Source organism: Balaenoptera physalus (genome assembly GCF_965194825.1).
Source record: "Balaenoptera physalus genome assembly, chromosome: 11".
In the NCBI taxonomy this organism is placed as follows: domain Eukaryota; kingdom Metazoa; phylum Chordata; class Mammalia; order Artiodactyla; family Balaenopteridae; genus Balaenoptera; species Balaenoptera physalus.
Genome location: NC_138896.1, coordinates 83875861 through 83899243, shown reverse-complemented (window position 1 = coordinate 83899243; position 23383 = coordinate 83875861). Strand labels below are relative to the sequence as shown.

General features: G+C 44.2%; 1 protein-coding gene across 24 annotated transcripts in view; it reads left to right on the top strand.

Annotated features, from left to right (window-relative positions):
- The window catches only part of CADPS (calcium dependent secretion activator), a 490529-nt gene that overhangs the window by 217702 nt on the left and 249444 nt on the right, over positions 1-23383 (top strand). For all 24 annotated transcript variants that reach the window (XM_082412095.1, XM_082412104.1, XM_082412101.1 and 21 more), the window contains exons 4-5: positions 8088-8168; positions 22301-22534. In XM_082412095.1, the coding sequence (XP_082268221.1) occupies positions 8088-8168; positions 22301-22534 (315 nt within the window). The remainder of the gene's footprint in view (positions 1-8087; positions 8169-22300; positions 22535-23383) is intronic.

The following is a 23383-nucleotide window of genomic DNA, read 5'->3' as shown; positions in this document are numbered from 1 at the left end:
AAATAACCTTGGAAAAGAGCCCCAATAAAGACTTACATCAGAGGCACGGCTGAAGATTTCATCAGATTCGTCCCCAGTGATAGTAATAGAAGTAATAGTAAACCTACAATATGTCGAACCCCTAGAGTGTGGAAATGTCCGTTACGATTATCATTACAGTAGTCCTCTGAGGGTATTATTTTAGAGCTCCAGGTATAGATGCTCAGAGAGGTAGAGTTCCCTGGCCCTGGTCACACAGTGAGTATGTGACAAAGGTAGGGTGTGATCTTAAGGTTTTCTGATCCTAAAATCAATGCTCTGTTTTCTCAGGATTGTCCCCTCCGTGCAGGGTCAGCTATCTCTGAAACTACCGGCAAACTACTTCATCTTTTGAAGCTTGGTTTCCTACCTGAAAGCAGGGGAAAACTGTTCTGCCACTTGAAGTGTTATTAGAATCAGAATTTGTGTAAGGATGAAGAATCTGTGCTGCGGAATGCCACGTGCTAATAGCTGCTAAGATTTACAGAAAGTGACTGCATGCCAGGCATCCTGCTAAGCATCATACACATACTGTCTCATTTAACCTCTTATCAATCCTACGAGGGAGGCATTCTCATTATTATTCCCACTGTAGAGTTAAGAGAGTTGAAAAAATTAAAAGTGAAGACGTGGAGAGATCTAATAACTTGTTCAATGTTACTCGGCTTCAAAGTGGAAAGGCAACAATTGATCCTAGACAAGAGAGGTCTGACGCTATTCTACCTCCTCCACCTTAGAGGTGGACAAAGGAGAGACAGGCTGTAAGAGACGGCAGGACAGGAGTTTGGAGGCGGCAGCCAGGCACTGGATGCAGTAACGTAGCCAACGTCCAAAGTTCAGTGCCTTCTTGAGGCTGGAGCTCGGGCACCCACATCCCCTGATTGGGAACTGACACTGTCCCAGCTGTAACTTTCCAGACTGCAGTGCACCAGGAAGGCACCATTGACTGGAGCAGTTTGTCTCTGAAGGAGGATAAAAAACACAGGGCAGGGACTTCCCTGGGGGTCCAGTGGTTAAGACTCCGCGCTCCCAGTGCAGGGGTCGCAGGTTCGATTCCTGGTCAGGGAACTAGGTCCCGCATGCTGCAACTAAAAAGATTCCACATGCTGCAGCTAAGACCTGAAGCAGCCAAATAAATTAAACAATCACAAAAAACACAGGGCTTTGGAGGGAAGGGGGGCCGTGCCACTGGTGAGAGTGCTTTATGGGAGGGGCCTCTACCCTCCTCCGCTGTCGCACCTCCTGCTCAGACGTGAATCCCTGGGCACCGAGGGACCAGGCTGGGAAGTAGAGAGGAAACAAGGGGAACAGATGGAGCTAAACCCAGGTCAGCAGGTGGCTTGCACCGCAGCTGCTGACAGGCCCACCTGCCTCAGTCCCCCGTAGTCTGGAATTAAGGATGCTTTATCAGTGATGTGACTGGTTATAGACCAGCCAAGTTCAGTCTTTACCTATTTCTGCAGAAACTGGCACTTCCCAGGACACAGCTGCTAAGCAGCAAGACATAGCATAGACGTGAGCAGGTTGGGAACGTGGCCCCAGCTCTCTCACTGATGATGGTGTTACTGTGGGTGTGTCACTTTCCTTCTGGGTCACAGTTAATTAACTCAGTCCTTTAGCTGGCCAGGCAGTCATCAGAGCCCACTCTGTATTTGGTGCTAGGCTAGGTGCCGGGGATGCAGAGGTGAGCGAAATCACATGCACCTGCCCTCACAGAGCTTACAGTCTGGTAGGTAGACATCACGCAATCACATGAGTGGATGTAAAATTAAGATTGCAATAAACGCTAATAAAGGAGAGGTGCACAGTGCCGGGAGAACATATGACAGGAGAAACTCGCCGAGTCCGGAGGGGTCAGAAAAGACTTTGCTGCAAAGCTGAAGGATGAAGGAGGTTAGGGTTAGGGTTACCAGCCAATGGGGGAGACAAGGGAGAGTGTTCCACGTGTGGGGGACAGGGTGTGCAAAGATCTGGCAGCAGGAGGAAGCAAACCCTTCCAGAAGCCCCAGTGGGGGACCCTGTGCAGCGGACTGAGTGGGGAGGTGGTGTCCGACGGGCCACAGGGCTCAGCAGGGCCTCCACCCCAACCTGAGGTCACTGCGGCACCTCTAAATCTCGTTCCAGCCACAGTCCTGGATCATGTCAGTCTAGTCCTGAGGCTGAACTTGGTCCATTTGCTTTGAGGCTGAGGCCTAGAGACTTGTTCAGAAAGCAGAACAGCTACTCAAACAGTGCATCACGTAATCTGCCTGTTTATTTCACTTTTCTGCATATTTGAATCACGTCCTCTCTTTGCTTGATCGCAGGCTACCTGGTGGTAGTAACAGTGATGACTTTGGACGGGTCCAGAGTTGGACTCACCTCCCCAGCATCATAATGTGTAAGCCCCAGAGAACTGAGGCATCCCTAGCGAAAGCCGGTACCCAGGCACACTGTCAAGGCCCAGGGCTTTGGGGTTAATTACGAGGCTGCATGCCTGGGCCCTGGGATGATGTCTCTATCCCCCCAGAGGTCAGACAGGGCGTTCCCGGATGGGCGTTCCCTTTTCACTGAGACATAGCCCTATTTGCATAGTGGGGGTGCTTCCTACCTGCCTCCTTCTCTCCCCCCAAAATTCTGTCCATGGACATGAGAGAAATGAAGCACATGAGAGAATTGCCTCGGTGAGTGTAGCCCAAAGTATGCTGGGGTGTTTAAACGTATTACCCATGTGGTCAGATAAGTTTGGGAAATATGGGCCCACACAAGCTTGCCTTTGTGTAGGATTTCTCACTAATGTGTCTTGTGGCTTCTCCAGGAAGGGGAGAGAGGGAGCAGACTTTATCTGGCCACAGAACCCTTTCTCATAGAGGATCTGCGGGACGAGGCTTCCCCAGAATATAACTTTGAGAAATGCTCGTCTAGGCTTTTCAGAGACTCCTGGAACATAATCACTTAGGGTTTGTCATTTATCACATGAAGGGGTTGTGGACAGAGAGGTCGTGACTTTGGCCCGAGATCCGCCAGCTAAGGGCACATCGTGACCAGCACACAGGCACCTCCCGTCCACGCCAGGGCTCCCCTGTTTTCTTTCATAAATCTCAAAGGGCAGGGAGGACAGTGAACATCTGATGAGCTCCCACCCTCAAAAGGGATAATTCTAGAAACTAGCTGCTAAGCTATAGGACCTACTATGTGCCAGCACCACGCTAGGTGCTGTGCATACATAATCATCCCGCTCCATCCTTCTATCAACACACTGAGGTAGGTCTCTTATGTTCTCCCCCATTTTACAGACAAGAAAACTGAGGCTTAGAGAGGTTCAGCCACCTGTGTGATCCCTTTGAGGAAGGAAATTGCAGAGCCAAGATTTGGACCCAAGTTGGCCTGACTTCCTTTGAAACACATGGTCTCATTCAGTCCTCTCAGTAGCCATGCAAGATAAAAATGGTCCCCCCTCTACAGTCGAAGAAACCGGAGCTCAAAGAGGTTAAGAGACATGACAAGGTCCTGCAACCAGGGAGCGGGATAGCTGGGTGCAGACGCCCCCATACGGGGTCCTCCACCACGCGGTGCTCCTGCCGGGGCAAACGAGCCCGACGGCGATGCTGGTCTGGGTTCTCGTGTCTGCACTGACCCAAGGGACACAGCTGTGAGTGGAGAGAATCCCAGACCTCGGGATGGGCTTGAACCTGTGGCTTAGGCGATACCTGTCTGCGCTTACCCAGCACCGAGCTGAGTTCTCCATCACTTTAAAAGAAGAGCCCAAGGAAATAGTTCCCTTTGCTTGACTGGCAAATCAAAACAACCACAGTGCCTGTGTTTGACCTCTGCTAGTAGGAAGATTATTTGGCTAATTAGGTAAAAAGCCTTCTTGCACATGTACATATTTTAACCCTAATGAGCTGTCCCCGCGAAAGTTTGCCCTTGGCCTGGTTCGCCAGCGGATCTTTCCTTTCCTCAGTGGAAAAGACCAGTGAGGTAAACAAAACCTCGTTTCCATAGAAGCTCCCTCTCTGGCCTTTTCTTTCCAGCAGTTGAAAGGTAATTACTTGATTTCTCTTTATTTTGGGGGGTTTCATAGAGCGGGGCTGTCAAGGCTTTTGATGGAGGATGGCCTTCTCTCTCACACCAGGCTATTTTAGGGAGCTTCAGTTGCATTTCTTTTTCCATCTTCCCTTCAGATCATTAGCTCTCAGACAGCAGCGTCCGCCTTCTGGTCACTCCTGCTACTTAAAGTCTAACGGAGCAAAGGACTTGACCATGGAGAAAGTAGGATACACTGAGAAGCCAAAGAAATTCATCCAGAGATGGAAGCCCCCATCACCTTCCTCTCCAGACACAGACTATCACACCAAGACCCCACATCCACACCAGTGAGGGACACTAGCCCATCTGGCACGTTCTCACCTGAATCTTTGATGCCCCATTGTGGCCCATGTCAGAAATACAGCCAGCGTGGGCTGTTCTAATAACACAAACAGCAGCCACTGTTTCCTGAGGGTTTGCTGCATGCCAGGCACTGGGCTGAAAGCTTTATATCTGTGGTCTCAGTGAATCCTCATGACAGCCTTGAGGTAGACTTATTATCCTGATTATTCAGATGAGGAGGCCTGAGCACAGAGAGGTTAAGTAACTTGCCCAAGGTCACACAGCTACTAAGTGGCAAAGCCAGGATAAGAGCATACCCATTACTGCTATTTCTTAGGGACGGCTCTGGCACTGCAACAGCCTCCCCAGAAGAAATCAGTCAGGATAGGAAATGGACGGTAGACATTTCTCTGCCCCCCAGTGGTGGCTCTTTGTATTAAATTGAACCGCGTAGGAGTGTGGAGTTAGTTGTCAGGGCCAATTAGAAAACCAAAACAATACGCTAAAGAAGAAAGTCAACATAAAGCAGAAGAAAAGAGTTCCAGTCTGAGGCAGAGCCAACTCCATTTCAAATGGCTCATGCCACTTTACCACATTCCTGAACCTTATAGAGACTTGGTGTCCTCGTCTGTAAAATGGGAATAATAGCGGTACATACCTCATAAAGTTGTTTTACTTGGGAATTTCTCAAACTGCTCTGTGAAATACTTGTTTTCAGTGAAAAAATTGTGTCAAAGACAAAGTTAAACACAGTTAAACAGGCTGATTTACTCTAGAATTTCTTCGAATCTTAATTATGCTAATATGTATTATAAATTTTCAGGAAGGAGCAGTGTTTCTTGACCCCAGAATCCTTTTCCTGGGAGAATGCACGTTAACACATATTTCTTGGGACCCCTTAGAGAAGGCTTTAATATAGGTCATACAGTCCCTGGTCTTGAAATAGGCATCTATAAATGCTAATCCCCTCTGTTTTGTGCCCAGATTATTCAAATAGCCATACCTATTCTTGTTAGATTTAAGTTCCATGGAGGCAAGAACTGGGTCTGTCTTGTTCCTTTCTGTATTCCAGTATCATGCATAGCAAGACATTCCATAAAAATGTGATGAATGAATAAGTGAACCAATGAATGAAGCTTTGTGTAGACCTACCCTGCTCATCTTCACTGCTGGCATCCTCTGCTGTTTCTAATTGTATTTGGTGAGGCCAGTGGGAGAATTCAGACACCTCTGAGAAATTTCATAATGGGGATAGTTCTGTTGGGTTGTTTTTTCTTTTCAGTTTTAACCTCTGAGCACCGTATCTTCTGACAGAACCCCCCAACTTTAGCCCCTAACCGAATCATTTTGCTGCTTCTCAGTGAAGTAGTCAGACGTTTTCTTTGCATGTGTATTTTGAACAAGATATTTCTGAGTGTTCCCAGTGGGTTTGCACCTGGGTATGAAGAAGTCTTGGGCTTCCAAGGGAATAGAATAAAAACAGTTCATTGGAGCTTAAAACCAACACTGAGGATACCATGTTTCCCACGTGTGCCTATTGGCAAGTGGTGATGGAGGGACCACTGGTTAGTGGTGTGACCGCTCTCCAGTGGTTCTCTTGATTTATTTAGAACAGGATTTCCAACTCATGTTCTCTGGGCATTATGCAAGAAATAAAAATTTAAGTTAAATAATAGTTGAGTTGGTCAAAATCTGACAGATTTCCTTACTGCTGAGCTTCTCAGAGACTTTGTGCATTTCGACACAGCATTTTCCAAACTTATCTAGCCATTCTTTTGGAGCCCTTCTGCATCCTTTCTTCTGGAGTCTCTACTAAGGGTGTTGTTCAGCAGAACACCCTTTTGAAAATGCTACTTTAGAATATATGACCAAAAGTTACAATCTCATCTTTATGATCTAGAAAATAGTCCTGCTCATCAAAACTGTGGGAAAGAGAAGATAAGGCAACTCCTGAATTGAACAGGGTGATAAAAATGCAGAGCATAAAGCCAGATAGATGTTTATGTTTTGTATAACAAACCCAAGAAGACTATTCATGATGCTTCAAAAATATGACCATAAATTGTCCAGTGTTCTTATTTACATCATATTAGAAATAACTTATTTTCTATACCATTTCATAGCATAGATTAGATCCTTTTTTAAGCATGGAGCTGGGTTTTCATTTTCAAATTTCTGAATAAAATTGGCTTTTAAGAGAAAGGGACTTAGAAAACTCACATATTTCTTAATCTACTTTTTGTTGTGAGTTAATCTGTTCTGAAAAGAAGAATAGAGCACATCCCATTTGAATGTCACTGTTCCCTTCTTATTAAACTTTTCTGTGAATAAAATAATTTATCAATTACTGAACAAAGTAGACTCAATTACAGCTTGAAGTATAACGCTAGGCTTGCTTGGAAATAAAGAGAGAACTTCAATTCCTAGAGCAGGAATCAGTAACTATGGCCCGCCACCTGTTGTACATAAAATTTTATTGGAACACAGCAGTGATCATTCATTTACGTGTTGTCTGTGTCTGTTTTCACACCTCATTGGAAGATTTGAGTCATTGCAACAGAGATATTATGGCCCTCAAAGCCTAGAGTGTTAATTATATGGACCTTCGTAGAAATGTTTGCCAATGTGTTTCATAGATTTATAGAAAGATGGGAAAGGGATGATGGAGATTACATAACCAACCCCTTCACTCTATGGATGGGAAAACTGACACTAGAGAAGTTAGGGAATTGTCTACCCATCAGAGACGACAAAGATAGATTTCTTTTTTTTTTTTTTTAAGCCAGATGCAAATTTAATGTAGATGTGGCAAAAATCACCTGAGTGGGTAACTATCTAACTGCAAACTTCACAAGCAGATTACGGATGGCCTCCCCTTGAAGCATACTCTGTGTAGTTTCTAATGCATGCATTTAATTAGTTAGGAGGAGGAGGCTTGCACCTACTTCCACTTTACTGCTTAATTTTTTAAATTAATTTTTATTAGAGTATAGTTGCTTTACAATGTTGTGTTAGTTTCTGCTGCACAGCAGAGTGAATCAGCTATACGTATATATATATATCCCCTCCTTTTTGGATTTCCTTCGTATTTAGGTCACCACAGAGCATTGAGTGGAGTTCCCTTTGTTATACAGTAGGTTCTCATTAGTTATCTATTTTATACCTAGTAGTGTATATAAGATATCAACACCAACTGAGAGGTAGCAGCCATCTGGAGTACTGGTTGAAAAGGTCTCAGGGCTCAGAGGGAAAGGATGCAATAATTAACTAATCATCCACCATCCAGGGGTGGGAGAGCAGCAGGATATATGCCATGTAGGCGCTATCAATGCGGACTATGTCTGCTCAGTACGATACTAACAGTTATATTACCATCTCCTTCCTTGTATGTCTGCCATGTAAACACTTCTTCGCTGGATCCCAAAACAGGAGTGCTGCATCAGGCCCTCATTAGAAGCACTGCTGCCTAGAAGTTCAGAAGTGGTTCTTATTCAAGTGCATTTAGATGTCTTTCTTAGCAACAGCCTGCCTACCACATCACATTCTCCTTAAAAGGATTTAACTTGGGATTTCCCTCAAACTGGATTTGTGTGTCACATGATTCTTAAGTTTTAGTGGAATAGGTCTATGGGGGCACAGAGTAGTCTGGGTGTAAAGTCATGAGTTCCTTGGCTTTTGTCACCCAAACTGAAAGTCTCCACGTTTGTGCTTTTGTGCAGCTGGACAATCCAGATGAGCAAGCAGCCCAGATCAGACGAGAGCTGGATGGACGTCTCCAAATGGCAGACCAAATAGCCAGGGTAAGGAAACTCTGGGGACATGTGCTGGGGGACCGGGCCAAAGCCCCACACCGGAAGCGCACTGATCATTAAGGGCCGTGGAAAGATAAAACTGAGAATTTTATCTTCTCAGGAAGATGAGGATGATCACCTGGTAGGGTCCTCAACCCTTCTTTCTCAGGGCAGGTGTCCTAGAGACAGCACGTGTATTTCCTATCCTCCAATCAATACTCAAACTCCAGCCTCACCTTTCTTCAGAGTCCCAGACTTATATTTACATCTGTCTGCCGAGCATTTCCACGTGGCCAGTCCCCTGCAATTCAGGTTGGATGTGTTCCAAATCTTACTCCGTATCGTCCTCCTCCCGCCAAGTACACACACCTACATAGACTCCTCCTCACGTGACCTCCACGCGGTTACTATGGATGAAACCTCCCAGTCATTGTCAATTTCTCCTTCCTCCCCAGAACACTCCACACTCAGTCTGCCACCTGGCTTCTTGATCCTGCCTCCCAAATGTGGGTCAGATCCCTTTACTGGTTTCCAGCACCACTGCTGGTGCTTTGATTCAGGCCCCTCATCTTCCACGCCTGGATCTTACAATAGCCTCCTAATGGGTATCCCTGGCTTCACTCCCTCCCTGTCTCCTGTCCATCCTGCATGTAATCATCATTCTAAACCTCATATATGAACAACTCAAAGCAGAGCCTCAAAATCCTTCAATAGAATCCTCCAGTGTCCCCAGAACAAAATCTCACTGCTTTAGAATGATATTCAAGGCTCTTAATCCACAGACCATACCCTTCCTTATTGGCCTCACCTCCCACAACTTTCCCACCAGAACTCCCCATTCCAGCTATACAGAATGTCTCCCTCTGAATATCCCAGGCCCTTTCCAACCTCAGTGCCTTTGTACCCACTAGTGTTTCGATGTGGAGTGACCTTTCTCCTCTCCTCCACTTAGCAAGCTCTCCTACTCAGCCTTCAGTCCTCAACTGAAAACCCCTTCTCTAAGAGCTGAGCTCATCCTCCCTACTTTGTGCTTTCTTCTTGCCACGTGTAAACCTTTATTATGACAGTTCATTGAATGGTGACTATTCATTTACATGTCTGAGTCTCCCAGTAGATGGGATTGCTCTAGGGTTGGGATGTCTCCCTGTTGAGGATTGGGAGCCTAAGCATTATCTCCTATCCTTACTGTTCTACCATCTGTGTTATTGTTAACAGTAATCGTGCTAGTGGCATTTCTTGAGTACTGACTCTGTGTCAAGCATGTTACATGCTTTACATATGCCACCTCAGTCCATCCTCCAAACAGTTCCATAAGGGCATTTCAGTTATTCTTGTTTTAGAGATGGGAAAATCTAGGCTGAACATGAGAGGTACTAGTTAAGAGGCTACAATGGACCCTTCACTCAAGTCTAAGTATCAGGGCTGGGACAGGGTGAGGTGCTCACTCTAGGTGCAAAATTTAAAGATGGGGGTCGGGGTGTGGGGGAGGAGGAGCACAGGGTAGAGCTTGGTGTTCAGCCTTCCTCTCTATGGAAAGAAGTGTCTCAGGATTTGTACACGTGGAAACGAAATCTACTGGAAGAGAAACCGAAGAGAGACTCCAAGAAGCAGGAAAATCCCCTTTCGTGCTCAAGCAGTTGTGTTGAAACGTTTTGCATCTTGTGTTTGGACACCTTCAAAGTTTACAGTCGGGTCAGTCTGGTGGCTAAAAATAGTATGTAGTTATCTGGCTAAAGGTAGTGTAAAAGGCTCTTATGTTTGAAAATCCTGCTTAACGTGGGAGTAAAGATCAGTAAGGCTTGGAATGTACTTCTCTAAATTCAGCACCTCCTCAGCAGATTATCCAGAAAATAGAGGTCATTTGGTCCATGCCCTGCCCTTAGGCAACTATTATATCCCCAACTAATAAGTATTCGTGCCACTTAAAGAAAATTTTACACACACACTTCAAAAATAAGCTCATGGCACCTTTATTTTAATAGTCTTGTTTACTTTAAGGCTTAACATGATAATTTTAGAAACGTGCGTAAGCTAATTTTAATTTTTAAAAGACCATGGGCGAACAACCGTTACATAGTGCGCCAAGTTGCTCATTTCTGAACAATAGATCAAAGAACTCTCCCGAGGAGCTTCAAGATGGCGGAAGAGTAAGACGCGGAGATCACCTTCCTCCCCACAAATACATCAGAAATACATCTACCTGTGGAACAACTCCTACAGAACACCCACTGAACGCTGGCAGAAGACCTCAGACCCCCGAAAAGGCAAGAAACTCCCCACGTACCCGGGTAGGGCAAAAGAAAAAAGAAAAAAACAGAGACAAAAGAATAGGGACGGGGCCTGCACCAGTGGGAGGGAGCTGCGAAGGAGGAAAAGTTTCCACACACTAGGAAGCCCCTTCGCGGGCGGAGACTGCGGGTGGCAGAGGGGGGAAGCTTCGGAGCCACGGAGGAGAGCGCAGCCACAGGGGTGCGGAGGGCAAAGCGGAGAGATTCCCGCACAGAGGCTCGGCGCCGAGCAGCATTCACCAGCCCGAGAGGCTTGTCTGCTCCCCCGCCGGGGCGGGCGGGGCTGGGAGCTGAGGCTCGGGCTTCGGTCGCAGGGAGAGGACTGGGGCTGGCGGCGTGAACACAGCCTGAAGGGGTTAGCGCGCCACAGCTAGCCGGGAGGGAGTCCGGAAAAAGTCTGCAGCTGCCGAAGAGGCAAGAGACTTTTTCTTGCCTCTTTGTTTCCTGGTGCGCGAGGAGAGAGGGGATTCAGAGCGCCGCCTAAACGAGCTCCAGAGATGGGCGCGAGCCACGGTTATCAGCGCGGACCCCAGAGACGGGCATGAGACGCTAAGGCTGCTGCTGCCGCCACCAAGAAGCCTGTGTGCAAGCACACGGTCACTCTCCACAACGCCCCTCCTGGGAGCCTGTGCAGCCCGCCACTGCCAGGCTCCCGTGATCCGGGGACAAGTTCCCCGGGAGAACGCACTGCCCGCCTCAGGCTGGTGCAACGTCACGCTGACCTCTGCCGCCGCAGGCTCGCCCCGCATCCGTACCCCTCTCTCCCCCTGGCCTGAGTGAGCCAGAGCCCCTGAGGCAGCTGCTCCTTTAACCCCGTTCTGTCTGAGTGAAGAACAGACGCCCTCAGGCGACCTACACGCAGAGGCGGGGCCAAATCCAAAGCTGAACCCCGGGAGCTGTGTGAACAAACAAGAGAAAGGGAAATTTCTCCCAGCAGCCTCAGAAGCAGCGGATTAAATCTCCACAATCAATTTGATGTACCCTGCATCTGTGGAATACCTGAATAGACAACAAATCATCCAAAATTGAGGTGGTGGACTTTGGGAGCAGCGATATATTTTTTTTTTTCCCTTTTTCTCTTTTTCTGAGTATGTATGTGTATGCTTCTGTGTGTGATTTTGTCTGTATAGCTTTCCTTTTACCAATTGTCCTAGGGTTCTGTCTGTCCTTTTTTTTTTTTAACTTATTAAAAAATTTTTCTTAATAATTATTTTTTATTTTAATAACTTTATTTTATTTTATTTTATCTTCTTCTTTCTTTCTTTCTTTTCTCCCTTTTATTCTGAGCCGTGTGGATGACAGACTCTTGGTGCTCCAGCCAGGCATCAGGGCTGTGCCTCTGAGGTGGGAGAGGCAAGTTCAGGACATTGGTCCACAAGAGACCTCCCAGCTCCACGTAATATCAAACGGTGAAAATCTCCCAGAGATCTCCATCTCAACGCCAAGACCCAGCTCCACTCAACGACCAGCAAGCTACAGTGCAGGACACCCTATGCCAAACAACTAGCAAGACAGGAACACAACCCCATCCATTAGCAGAGAGGCTGCCTAAAATAATAATAAGGCCACAGACACCCCAAAACACACCACCAGACGTGGACCTGCCCACCAGAAAGACAAGATCCAGCCTCATCCACCAGAACACAGGCACTAGTCCCCTCCACCAGGAAGCCTACACAACCCACTGAACCAACCTTAGCCACTGCGGACAGACACCAAAAACAACGGGAACTACGAACCTGCATCCTGCGAAAAGGAGACCCCAAACACAGTACGTTAAGCAAAATGAGAAGACAGAGAAACACACAGCAGATGAAGGAGCAAGGCAAAAACCCACCAGACCTAACAAATGAAAAGGAAATAGGCAGTCTACCTGAAAAAGAGTTTAGAATAATGATGTAAAGATGATCCAAAATCTTGGAAATAGAATGGAGAAAATACAAGAAATGTTTAACAAGGACCTAGAAGAACTAAAGAGCAAAGAAACACTGATGATCAACCCAATAAATGAAATTTAACATTCTCTAGAAGGGATCAATAGCAGAATAACTGAGGCAGAAGAAAGGATAAGTGACCTGGAAGATAAAATGGAGGAAATAACTACTGCAGAGCAGAATAAAGAAAAAAGAATGAAAATAATTGAGGACAGTCTCAGAGACCTCTGGGACAACATTAAATGCACCAACATTCGAATTATAGGGGTCCCAGAAGAGGAAGAGAAAAAGAAAGGGGCTGAAAAAATATTTGAAGAGATTATAGTTGAAAACTTGCCTAATATGGGAAAGGAAATAGTTAATCAAGTCCAGGAAGCACAGAGAGTCCCATACAGAATAAATCCAAGGAGAAACGTGCCAAGACACATATTAATCAAACTATCAAAAATTAAATACAAAGGAAAAATATTAAAAGCAGCAAGGGAAAAACAACAAATAACACATAAGGGAATCCCCATAAGGTTAACAGCTGATCTTTCAGCAGAAACTCTGCAAGCCAGAAGGGAGTGGTAGGACATATTTAAAGTGATGAAGGAGAAACACCTACAACCAAGATTACTCTACCCAGCAAGGATCTCATTCAGATTCGACGGAGAAATTAAAACCTTTATGGACAAGCAAAAGCTAAGAGAATTCAGCACCACCAAACCAGCTCTACAGCAAGTGCTAAAGGAACTTCTCTAGGCAGGAAACACAAGAGAAGTAAAAGACCTACAACAACAAACCCAAAACAATTAAGAAAATGGTAATAGGAACATATATATCGATAATTACCTTAAATGTAAATGGATTAAATGCTCCAACCAAAAGACATAGATTGGCTGAATGGATACAAAAACAAGACCCATATATATGCTGTCTACAAGAGACCCACTTCAGACCTAGGGACACATACAGACTGAAAGTGAGGGGATGGAAAAAGATATTCCATGCAAATGGAAATCAAAAGAAAGCTGGAGTAGCAATTCTCATATCAGACAAAATAGACTTTAAAACAAAGACTATTACAAGAGACAAGGACACTACATAATGATCAAGGGATCAATCCAAGAAGAAGATATAACAATTGTAAATATTTATGCACCCAGCATAGGAGCACCTCAATACATAAGGCAAATAAAACAGCCATAAAAGGGGAAATCGACAGTAACACAATCATAGTAGGGGACTTTAACACCCCACTTTCACCAATGGACAGATCATCCAAAATGAAAATAAATAAGGAAACACAAGCTTTAAATGATATATTAAACAAAATGGACCTAATTGATACTTATAGGACATTCCATCCAAAAGCAACAGAATACACATTCTTCTCAAATGCTCATGGAACATTCTCCAGGATAGATCATATCCTGGGTCACAAATCAAGCCTTGGTAAATTTAAGAAAGTTGAAATTGTATCAAGTATCTTTTCCGACCACAACGCTATGAGACTAGGTATCAATTACAGGAAAAAATCTGTAAAAAATACAAACACACAAAAAATTTCACAATTTGTATGGAAACACAAAAGGCCCCGAATAGCCAAAGCAATCTTGAGAAAGAAAAACAGAGCTGGAGGAATCAGGCACCCTGACTTCAGACTATACTACAAAGCTACAGTCATCAAGACAGTATGGTACTGGCACAAAAACAGAAATAGAGATCAATGGAACAGCATAGAAAGCCCAGAGATAAACCCACGCACATATGGTCACCTTATCTTTGATAAAGGAGACAAGAACATACAGTGGAGAAAAGACAGCCTCTTCAATGATTGGTACTGGGAAAACTGGACAGCTACATGTAAAAGAATGAAATTAGAACACTCCCTAACACCAGACACAAAAATAAACTGAAAATGGATTAAAGACCTAAATGTAAGGCCAGACACTATAAAACTCTTAGAGGAAAACATAGGCAGAACACTCTGTGACATAAATCACAGCAAGATCCTTTTTTACCCACCTCCTAGAGAAATGGAAATAAAAACAAAAATAAACAAATGGGACCTAATGAAACTTAAAAGCTTTTGCACAGCAAAGGAAACCATAAACAAGACGAAAAGACAACCCTCAGAATGGGAGATAATATTTGCAAATGAAGCAACTGACAAAGGATTAATCTCCAAAACTTACAAGCAGCTCATGCAGCTCAATATCAAAAAAACAAACAACCCAATCCAAAAATGGGCAGAAGACCTAAATAGACATTTCTGCAAAGAAGATATACAGATTGCCAACAAACACATGAAAGGATGCTCAACATCATTAATCATTAGAGAAATGCAAATCAAAACTACAATTAGATATCATCTCACACTGGTCAGAATGGCCATCATCAAAAAATCTACAAACGATAAATGCTGGAGAGGGTGTGGAGAAAAGGGCACCCTCTTGCACTGTTGGTGGGAATGTAAATTGATACAGCCACTATGGAGAACAGTGTGGAGGTTCCTGAAAAAACTCAAAATAGACCTACCATATTACCCAGCAATCCCACTACTGGGCATATACCCTGAGAAAACCATAATTCAAAAAGAGTCATGTACCACAATGTTCACTGCAGCTCTATTTACAATAGCCAGGACATGGAAGCAACCTAAGTGTCCATCAACAGATGAATGGATAAAGAAGATGTGGCACATATATACAATGGAATATTACTCAGCCATAAAACGAAACGAAACTGAGTTATTTGTAGTGAGGTGGATGGACCTAGAGACTGTCATACAGAGTGAAGTAAGTCAGAAAGAGAAAAACAAATACCGTATGCTAACACATATATATGGAATCTTAAAAAAAAAAAAATGGTCATGAAGAACCTAGGGGCAAGACGAGAATAAAGACGCAGACCTACTAGAGAATGGAATTGAGGATACGGGGAGGGGGAATGGTAAGCTGGGACAAAGTGAGAGAGTTTCATGGACATATATACACTACCAAACATAAAATAGATAGCTAGTGGGAAGCAGCCACATAGCACAGAGAGATCAGCTCGGTGCTTTGTGACCACCTAGAGGGGTGGGATAGGGAGGGTGGGAGGGAGGGAGACGCAAGGGGGAAGAAATATGGGGACATATGTATATGTATAACTGATTCACTTTGTTATAAAGCAGAAACTAACACACCATTGTAAAGCAATTATACTCCAATAAAGATGTTAAAAAACAAAACAACAACAAAAAACTCTCTCCCTTGGCCCACATCACTGGGTAGTTTGATACCAAATAGGATGTTATTGACAACTTAGAACTAGACTTTCTTGGACAATGAAATAGGCAACTAAAGTAAATCTTGGTCAAAGTATATGGAGGGTATATGTCAAAGTATATGGAGGGTATATTTAAACATTCAGGAGGATTTCTATGAGAATCTGCACACTACTATCTCCTGTTCTCCTGGAAATTGACTGTCTTCTTTTGCAATATTCATTAATGCCAGTGGCCCCCTTGCCACAGTTACTTGGTCCTGGAAGTGGACTCCTCACCCAAGTGGAACCAATCACATCTCCCAGCCTGCCCCGGCCATTAGTGATTGGTCCAGAAATGGATGCAACTAAACCAGTGAACCCCTTCACTGGGACCTGTGGACTGTAGGCCAACAGAGCTGTGTCTTGTAGTGGTAGAAAGATGTCTGCAGCCATGTTCAGTTCTTCAAAGTAGGGGAAAGAAGATAAAAGAGTGAAGCCAACATACATACAAAGATAAACAGACAGAATATACTGAGATCCTCAGGGTGTTCAAACCCCTGGATCTACTTCTTCCTGACCGTCAACTGTGTAACTGCTTTTCCTTCAGTTTAGTTGGATTCCAAGAAAAGGAAATTCTACTTCTGCTTAAACCAGCCTGGCTAATACTGAGGAAGAGTGAGAAGTATCTCATCTACTAAAAATTAAATATCAAGTTCTCAGATACAGGCTAGTTCCTGAAAAGATATTGAAACAAAGCACCCATGCTTATCTTCTTTTAGCATGCCCTGATTTTTCTATTTGTAGCATCACAGTGAATTTTATTGAGGGTGTGCAATTCAACCCATATGGCTGAACATCAGCTCCTGTAAATATCATAACCAGAAATTCCTGGAGATAGATGTCATCCATCATACATAATTCACTGTGTTCTCTGAATTATAAGATGGGTAGAGTGTCTTGATTGCAAATTAGAAGCACCAACTCAAGGAAGCTTTTAAAAGAGGGGATTGATTCTAGGGATCAAGGAATGTCTCACAGAGCCCACGGGCAAGGTACAGCCAAGACCTAGGGAGGGAGTGGAGCCAGGGGCCACCAAGTGATCAGGACGTTCCCCCTTCCCTTGAGTCTGTGTGTCCCATTCATTATTCCTTCTTTCTCTGAAAACCATCTTTCTTTGCTTCTCAGATGGGAAACATGGCTATTCCACAGTTCTCCGTGTTTCCAGGATGGCCAAATAGGAAACCATTCAGCCAGTCGACCTCTCTCTCAAATCTTTCTCCCAATCTCCTCTTTCCGCTTTTCTCACTACCCCCTCACGTTCACAATTTCAAGAGTCAGGCTTCTGATTGGCCCCGCTTAGTTCAAGGGCCAACCCCTAGAGCAATCAATCAGTCCACTGTGGAAAGGGGGTGAGGGTCTCAGTGAACACGTGGATGCTAGAGATACGTCACTGAGGGAGAGGGTGGTACCGACAAGGGAGGGCTCTGGGTGGGGTGATCATTGTGAATTGGGAGCCCCTCGAAGATGTGTACAAAATAACTGTTGCTTATGCGGTGTTTACTATGTGCCCAACTCTCTTCTAAGCATTTTACATTTGAGAACCTACCTAATCCTCCAACAACTTTATGAGAAAGGTGCTCCTAGTATCCCCATGTCATAGAGGAGTCTGAAGCACAGACATGAGAGGCCTTGGCCAAGCTCATTCACTGACCAGAACCTTCTCTCTTAACCAGTATGCACACTACCATTACAAAATGCCTTCCCAAACGTAGAGCCTCATTTCCCCATCGCCCCAATCCAAAGAGCCAACATGCCCTTCACCCAGGCCTTCACCTTTCTGCATCCTGACCTCTCTGTCTGCTAATCAGTCCTTTATTAATTTGCACTGGCTATGCAATTCACGTAAACTCTCATTTAGACCTGTGACAAATGATCCTGCGAGTTAACGATGATTCTCCGCAGTTTAGGCACATCAAAGAGTTTAAGTGACGTATCAAAGTTCACCCAGCTAGTAATTAGAAAGCTGAGTGCTTTAATTCCAAGTTTCACGTTCTTTCTTTTGAGTAGTCAGATGACAGGCAGGAAGTTACACCAGGACGAGACTGCCCCTAGCTCCTCCCTCCCTGACGGTTGCCCCTCCAGGAAACTGCTTTCTCTCTTGCACGAAAATTTGCTGTGCATTCCCTTCAGTTTATCCAGAAGCCCAAATGAAGCAAAAGCACCAGGCAGAATGGGCTCCTGGAATTCTGAATCCCTTCCACTTTGATTTCCTTGTCATCTGGGAAAGAGGTGGTGGGGACCTCGGTGGTTCCGCCAGCAGCATTCTTATCCTGACGTGCTTGCAAAAGGCAAATGTTTGTCCTTTCTTCCTGGGAGAGAAGGGAGGCAAGTGCAAGGTGACTTTCCTCTACCCGCAACCCTACCCTGTAATCTATCAGTTCAGTCACACCAGCATCCAACGAATCATCAGAGACGGCTGTGTGAGCCCTCACTGGGAACATCAGACACGCTGCCTTAAAAGCTCCATGAAGAGATCTGAATGCATTTTTTAAAATCTGGTAGAAAAGACTTCTTAATCCCTGCTCAAACATTTTCCCAAATCCTCTCGTGTTGACGTTGAAGAGTCCCCAAATTTCACCCAGGAATTAAGCCTAAGTTATTTAAATTGTGTGATGAGAAGTTGACATTGGAGCTTAAACAGGCAGCTTGTGGCATTAGTGCTTCTGTGATATTTGCCAGTTCTTTTGGCCACATTTTGGGTAAAATTCCAAAATTCTTGAGCTGATTATATAAGACAAATACTACAGCTTTTATAGTAGAGGCGGAGGTCTCTATTTCTGGTAGTGAAACACCATTGTTTTTTCAAGCTATCATTTCAATGGGGAGTTGCCATTTAAACCATATTCTCTGCAGAAGCAAAATGACCATCCATACCACGGTCCCATTGCAGATACTGATGATATGCCTAGGTGAGAAATGACATCCAAATATTTCCCTGATGGAAAAGTTCTGCTCCATACATTGCCAACAATCATATGAAAGTGGAATCCTCTCCTACCAGAGAATGATACCACCCCCAGCTTACAAATGAATGTTGTTGTACCTGGCATCTACCCTGTGTCCAAGCACATGGTAGAAATTTAGTTCAATTTTTTGCCTGCAAGAATGTGTGTAGGGAGCATCTCCCTGACTCTGCCTTTGTCAGGCAGCTAAGAACCCAGGGGAATCAGAGTTCAAAGAAAGATCTAAATGCCAAGGACGTTCATTCAAGGAAAAGGAAGCCCATCTAATTCATAAAAGCTGAGGAAGTAAAACTAAGCCACTTAAGGACAGCTTTGAGTAAAAGGACCAATCCAGGAAACTATTAATATAATACCTGTGCCCACAATGCCTTCTAGTGTCTGTGAGGCTGCTTTTGAAATGTGTTTATAGTGGGGCTGCCGTTGAAGACCCCTTTAGAACCTCAGCCTAGATTGACAGAATGCTATTCCTTCTCAAGGCTTAAGTACTCAGAGCAGAAAAATGGCCTTGTTTTCCCTTGCAGACTTCAGTGGTGTTTTTTTAAAATTTATTTTTATTTATTATATATATATATTTTTTTTTTGTCTTCATTGCTGCACACGGGCTTTCTCTAGTTGTGACGAGCAGGGTCTACTCTTCGTTGCGGTGTGCGGGCTTCTCATTGCGGTGGCTTCTCTTGTTGCAGAGTACGGGCTCTAGGCGCGTGGGCTTCAGTAGTTGTGGTTCGCGGGCTCTAGAGCACAGGCTCAGTAGTTGTGGCGCACAGGCTTAGTTGCTCCACAGCATGTGGGATCTTCCTGGACCAGGGATTGAACCCATGTCCCCTGCATTGGCAGATGGATTCTTAAGCCCTGCACCACCAGGGAAGTCCCCAGACTTCAGTTTTATAAGCCTCTTTTTATGATGTCATTAGGAACTATCCAAGTTCTGGGAGGAATGGTCATTCTTTGGATTTTTCCAATATTCTCCTGCAAAAAGTTTGGTGGATGCCAGCTTTGGGCCAGAGTTGTGGTGTCTGTAATCACTGGGTCTTCTTCCAAAACTTCAAGACTGTGGAATTAAAAGGCCTTGAGTGAGTCCCAAAGATGGGTGTCATGAAGGGACCGCACTTGATAGTAAGGCTGATTGGCAGGAGAGAACCCACTTCACAGACACAATGGTTTTTCTTTCCATCTCCATGGCAACTGCAGAGCCAGCAGCTACCAGTAAAATCAAAGATACACTTACCCAGCTCCTCCAATATCCCATATAGTTATAAGGTTTGGGCCCCAGTACAAGGAGGGAAGAGATAGATCAGTGTCCCAGCCTTCAGGCTGTTAGTATGTAACCTGTGCTGCTTGGCAGCCTTTAACATCAATTAACTTACCGCATTCTTCTCTTCACTTGTTAGAAGGACCATGTTCAAAAGAAGATGGGGAAGTATTTTGTGACCACATTCAGTTATATAGACCTTCTTGGATTCGTGGTTGCCTATTACGTTTTTCTCAGAAAAGAGCAAATAAAAGTGGTCCTGTCTCAGCCAACTCAACCCAGTGTCAAACTCTTCCTCATCCATCAGACTCTCAGCCTAAGGGTCACCTCCTCCAGAAAGCCACCCCTGATTCTCTCAGGAAGAGATCACTTCTCATCTACTTCCATCAAGCATCTACCTTGACGTTTCCTTAAAGATCTTTCTCTCTACTAGCTGTAAGCTCCGGAACAGTTCACATCCTTTCATCGTGATCTCCCCATGCCTAACGCTGTGCCAGGCACAGTTTGGGTGGCAGTAAATATTTTCTAAGTGATGATGGCCCAGCAGCCTAGGGCCTTTGTCATAAAGGATACCCACATTTTTGAGGCTCACATTTGTCCTCTGATTGAGCCCAAGAATGATAAAAAGCCAGCCCACTGTGCAAAAGTTTCGAAGATATGGGTCTTGAGTATTGAAAGGAAAATAAGAGAATCTCTGGGATCTAAAGTGCAAGAGGAATAACTTGGCTTTCTTAGAATTAGAAAACCAATAGAAGTCAAAGCTCCTTTCTGTGACTCTAAATAGCCTCTTCTCTCCTCTTCTCTTCCTTCCCTCCTCCCTCCCTCCCTCCCTCCTTCCTTCCTCCCTCCCTCTCACAGTCTCTCTCCCCCCTCTATCTCCCCATCTCTTTCTCGCTCTTTGTCAAGTTCTTACTCTGCTTTCACTTGGTCCAATATGGACAATATGGCAACCACCCAAGAGTCTATCTTTATGATCTTACTGTTGCAGTTTCACCACTGATCGCAATCTCAATATCTCTCAGTTCAATTGCTTGAGAGATTAAATCCAGTTGATTGCTGGCCACTTAGTAGAATTAGCTGGATGACTTTAAGTCAGGTGCCCACATATTAGACATCTTATTTTTCTGCCACCCAGAATTGGCAAACCAATTCATGTTCCGTGTGACCCAGGTGGAGTTCTACCCTGAGCCACAGGGACAGAGGAAATAACTCCGGCCTAAGCAGTTCAACATGACATCACTGGCCATGGAAACTGGTTCAGGGTATGCACATAAGTCAGACTTCAGGTGAGGATTCTGAGATAAAATGTCCTCCATCTTCTGTGAGCATTACAGGAGGAGATGTTCTCTCTTCCTTTAGATAGTGTGATGTGGTGTTGTGAGGTACAGATCTTTAGCAATCTTTTTGTCACATTAGAAGGGGCCAGACTGAGCATGAAGCCAGCCCAGAAGAACCCAAACCAAGTTTTGGAGGAAAAACTCAGTTATATGATATTATCTGACTCCTGACTCCAGTCTTGCCTGAAGCTGGTTCTACCCTAGGACATTTTCAAACCTATACATTCCTTCATTGTTTAAGCGAGTTCAAGTGGATTTTTCTGTCACTTGCAAAAAAAAAAAAAAAGTCACACTGATTTGATTTGCCACTCACCTGCTCATTTATGGAGCTGGGCTGCAGAGAGCACGTTCATGTTTCAAGTGGGAAATGATTCTTTCAGAAGGTGATTGATCCAAACTCTATTCATCTGAGGCATCTGGACAACTCAGAGGTATAAAGTTGGCTAAAGCATGTTGCCATTACAACTGAACTCGTAAGAAGTGAAAAAATATAGAGTTCAGTTCTGATACTGAATTGCTTTATCTTCTCTTCTAAGGAATTTTGATCATGTTTTTCATCACTTCATTAATTTTTTTAAATTTTTCTTCAAAACAGTTAACTATTCTTCTTAGAAATAGCCACAGGCTGTGTTTGAAACATCTCAGATGAGCTCCTTTTGAATTATTCATGTGAGAAAATCTCTATAGATATCCAGAAATAAGGTGCTTTTCTGTCTCCTCAGCTTAAAAACAACTGGCTGCATTTTGCTAAAAAGAAAAACTGTTTGAATTGAGACCGGATTTGAAGAACATCACCCCGTTTTTCTTTCCATAGATCAAATTTGCTGGAGAAAACTTGGGGGGGGATAGAACTATAATAAAACATTTGCCTCTTTCTTACTATATGTTTATGTATGTGTTTCTTACCTGTTAGAGATTATAAATAACTAGAAGGCAGGCAGCTGTCTACTCAACCCAGCTGAACATTTTTCTAGCATGATGCCACAGTATCTGGGCAAATGTCACTAGTGGTAGATGTCAGCAGAGCTCTGGACTGTGTTTTCTCCTCTGCTCATTCCTTTCTCTTTCTTTTCAAGGAACGCAAATTTCCCAAGTTTGTATCCAAAGAAATGGAAAACATGTACATTGAAGAGCTGAAGTCATCCGTCAACCTGCTCATGGCTAATTTGGAGAGCATGCCAGTTTCCAAAGGCGGCGAGTTCAAGCTTCAGAAACTCAAACGCAGCCACAACGCTTCCATCATCGACATGGGTGAGGAGAGTGAGAACCAGCTCTCCAAGTCAGACGTCGTGTTATCTTTCTCCCTGGAGGTAAAAGCCCTAGACCCTTGAAAGTTTCCTGGCATCGCAGGCAGGACATAGGTGATGAGATGCATCACAATCAGCTTGTTTTCCTCCTTGCGCCCCAGGAGCAGTTATTAAAATAACAGCTTGCTAAGCATAGCTCAGCTAATCGGCAAGTAATTTCCCATCTCCGGGAGACCATACTTTTCCTTAGGAAATGTAGTCCTAAGAACCACTTACTAAATTTAATGTTGGATTACTTTCCCCAACTTAAAGCAGTGCTTAAGGGTTTTGTAAATACCTTGTGCAATTTAGAAAGTTTAACATTTTGGCAACCTGTGTTACGAAAAAAGCAATCTAGCATCATTTCATGGTGGGTTGTCCATTTTCTCTCCCATTCTCTCTCCTTCTGGCTGCCCCATTAGAGAGTCCCTTGTTGCAGTGGAGACTCTTTTAGTTTGTCTCATCACCCCAAGAAAGAACCCATTTTGGCCAGAATTGTGGCAGAAGGCTCAACATGTCAGTATTTCTCTGTAACTTTTACTAACATGTTTGTTTATCATACATATAATCTAAGGAGTAGATCTGATCTAACTACATCAGAATTATTGAAAACTGGTTCAATATGCACATTTCCTGCACCACCCAGAACTGTTGACCCAGAGCTCTAGAGGATGAGAATATAAAATGGTGTGGTCACTTTAGAAAACAGTTTGGTGGTTTCTCAAAAAGATAAACATAAAATTAACATGTGATCCAGCAATTCCACTGTTAGATATCTACCCAAGAGAGATGAAAACACGTCATCACAAAGATTTGCTTGCAAACGTTTATAGCAGCATTATTCATTATAGCCCAAAATGGAAACGACCTAAA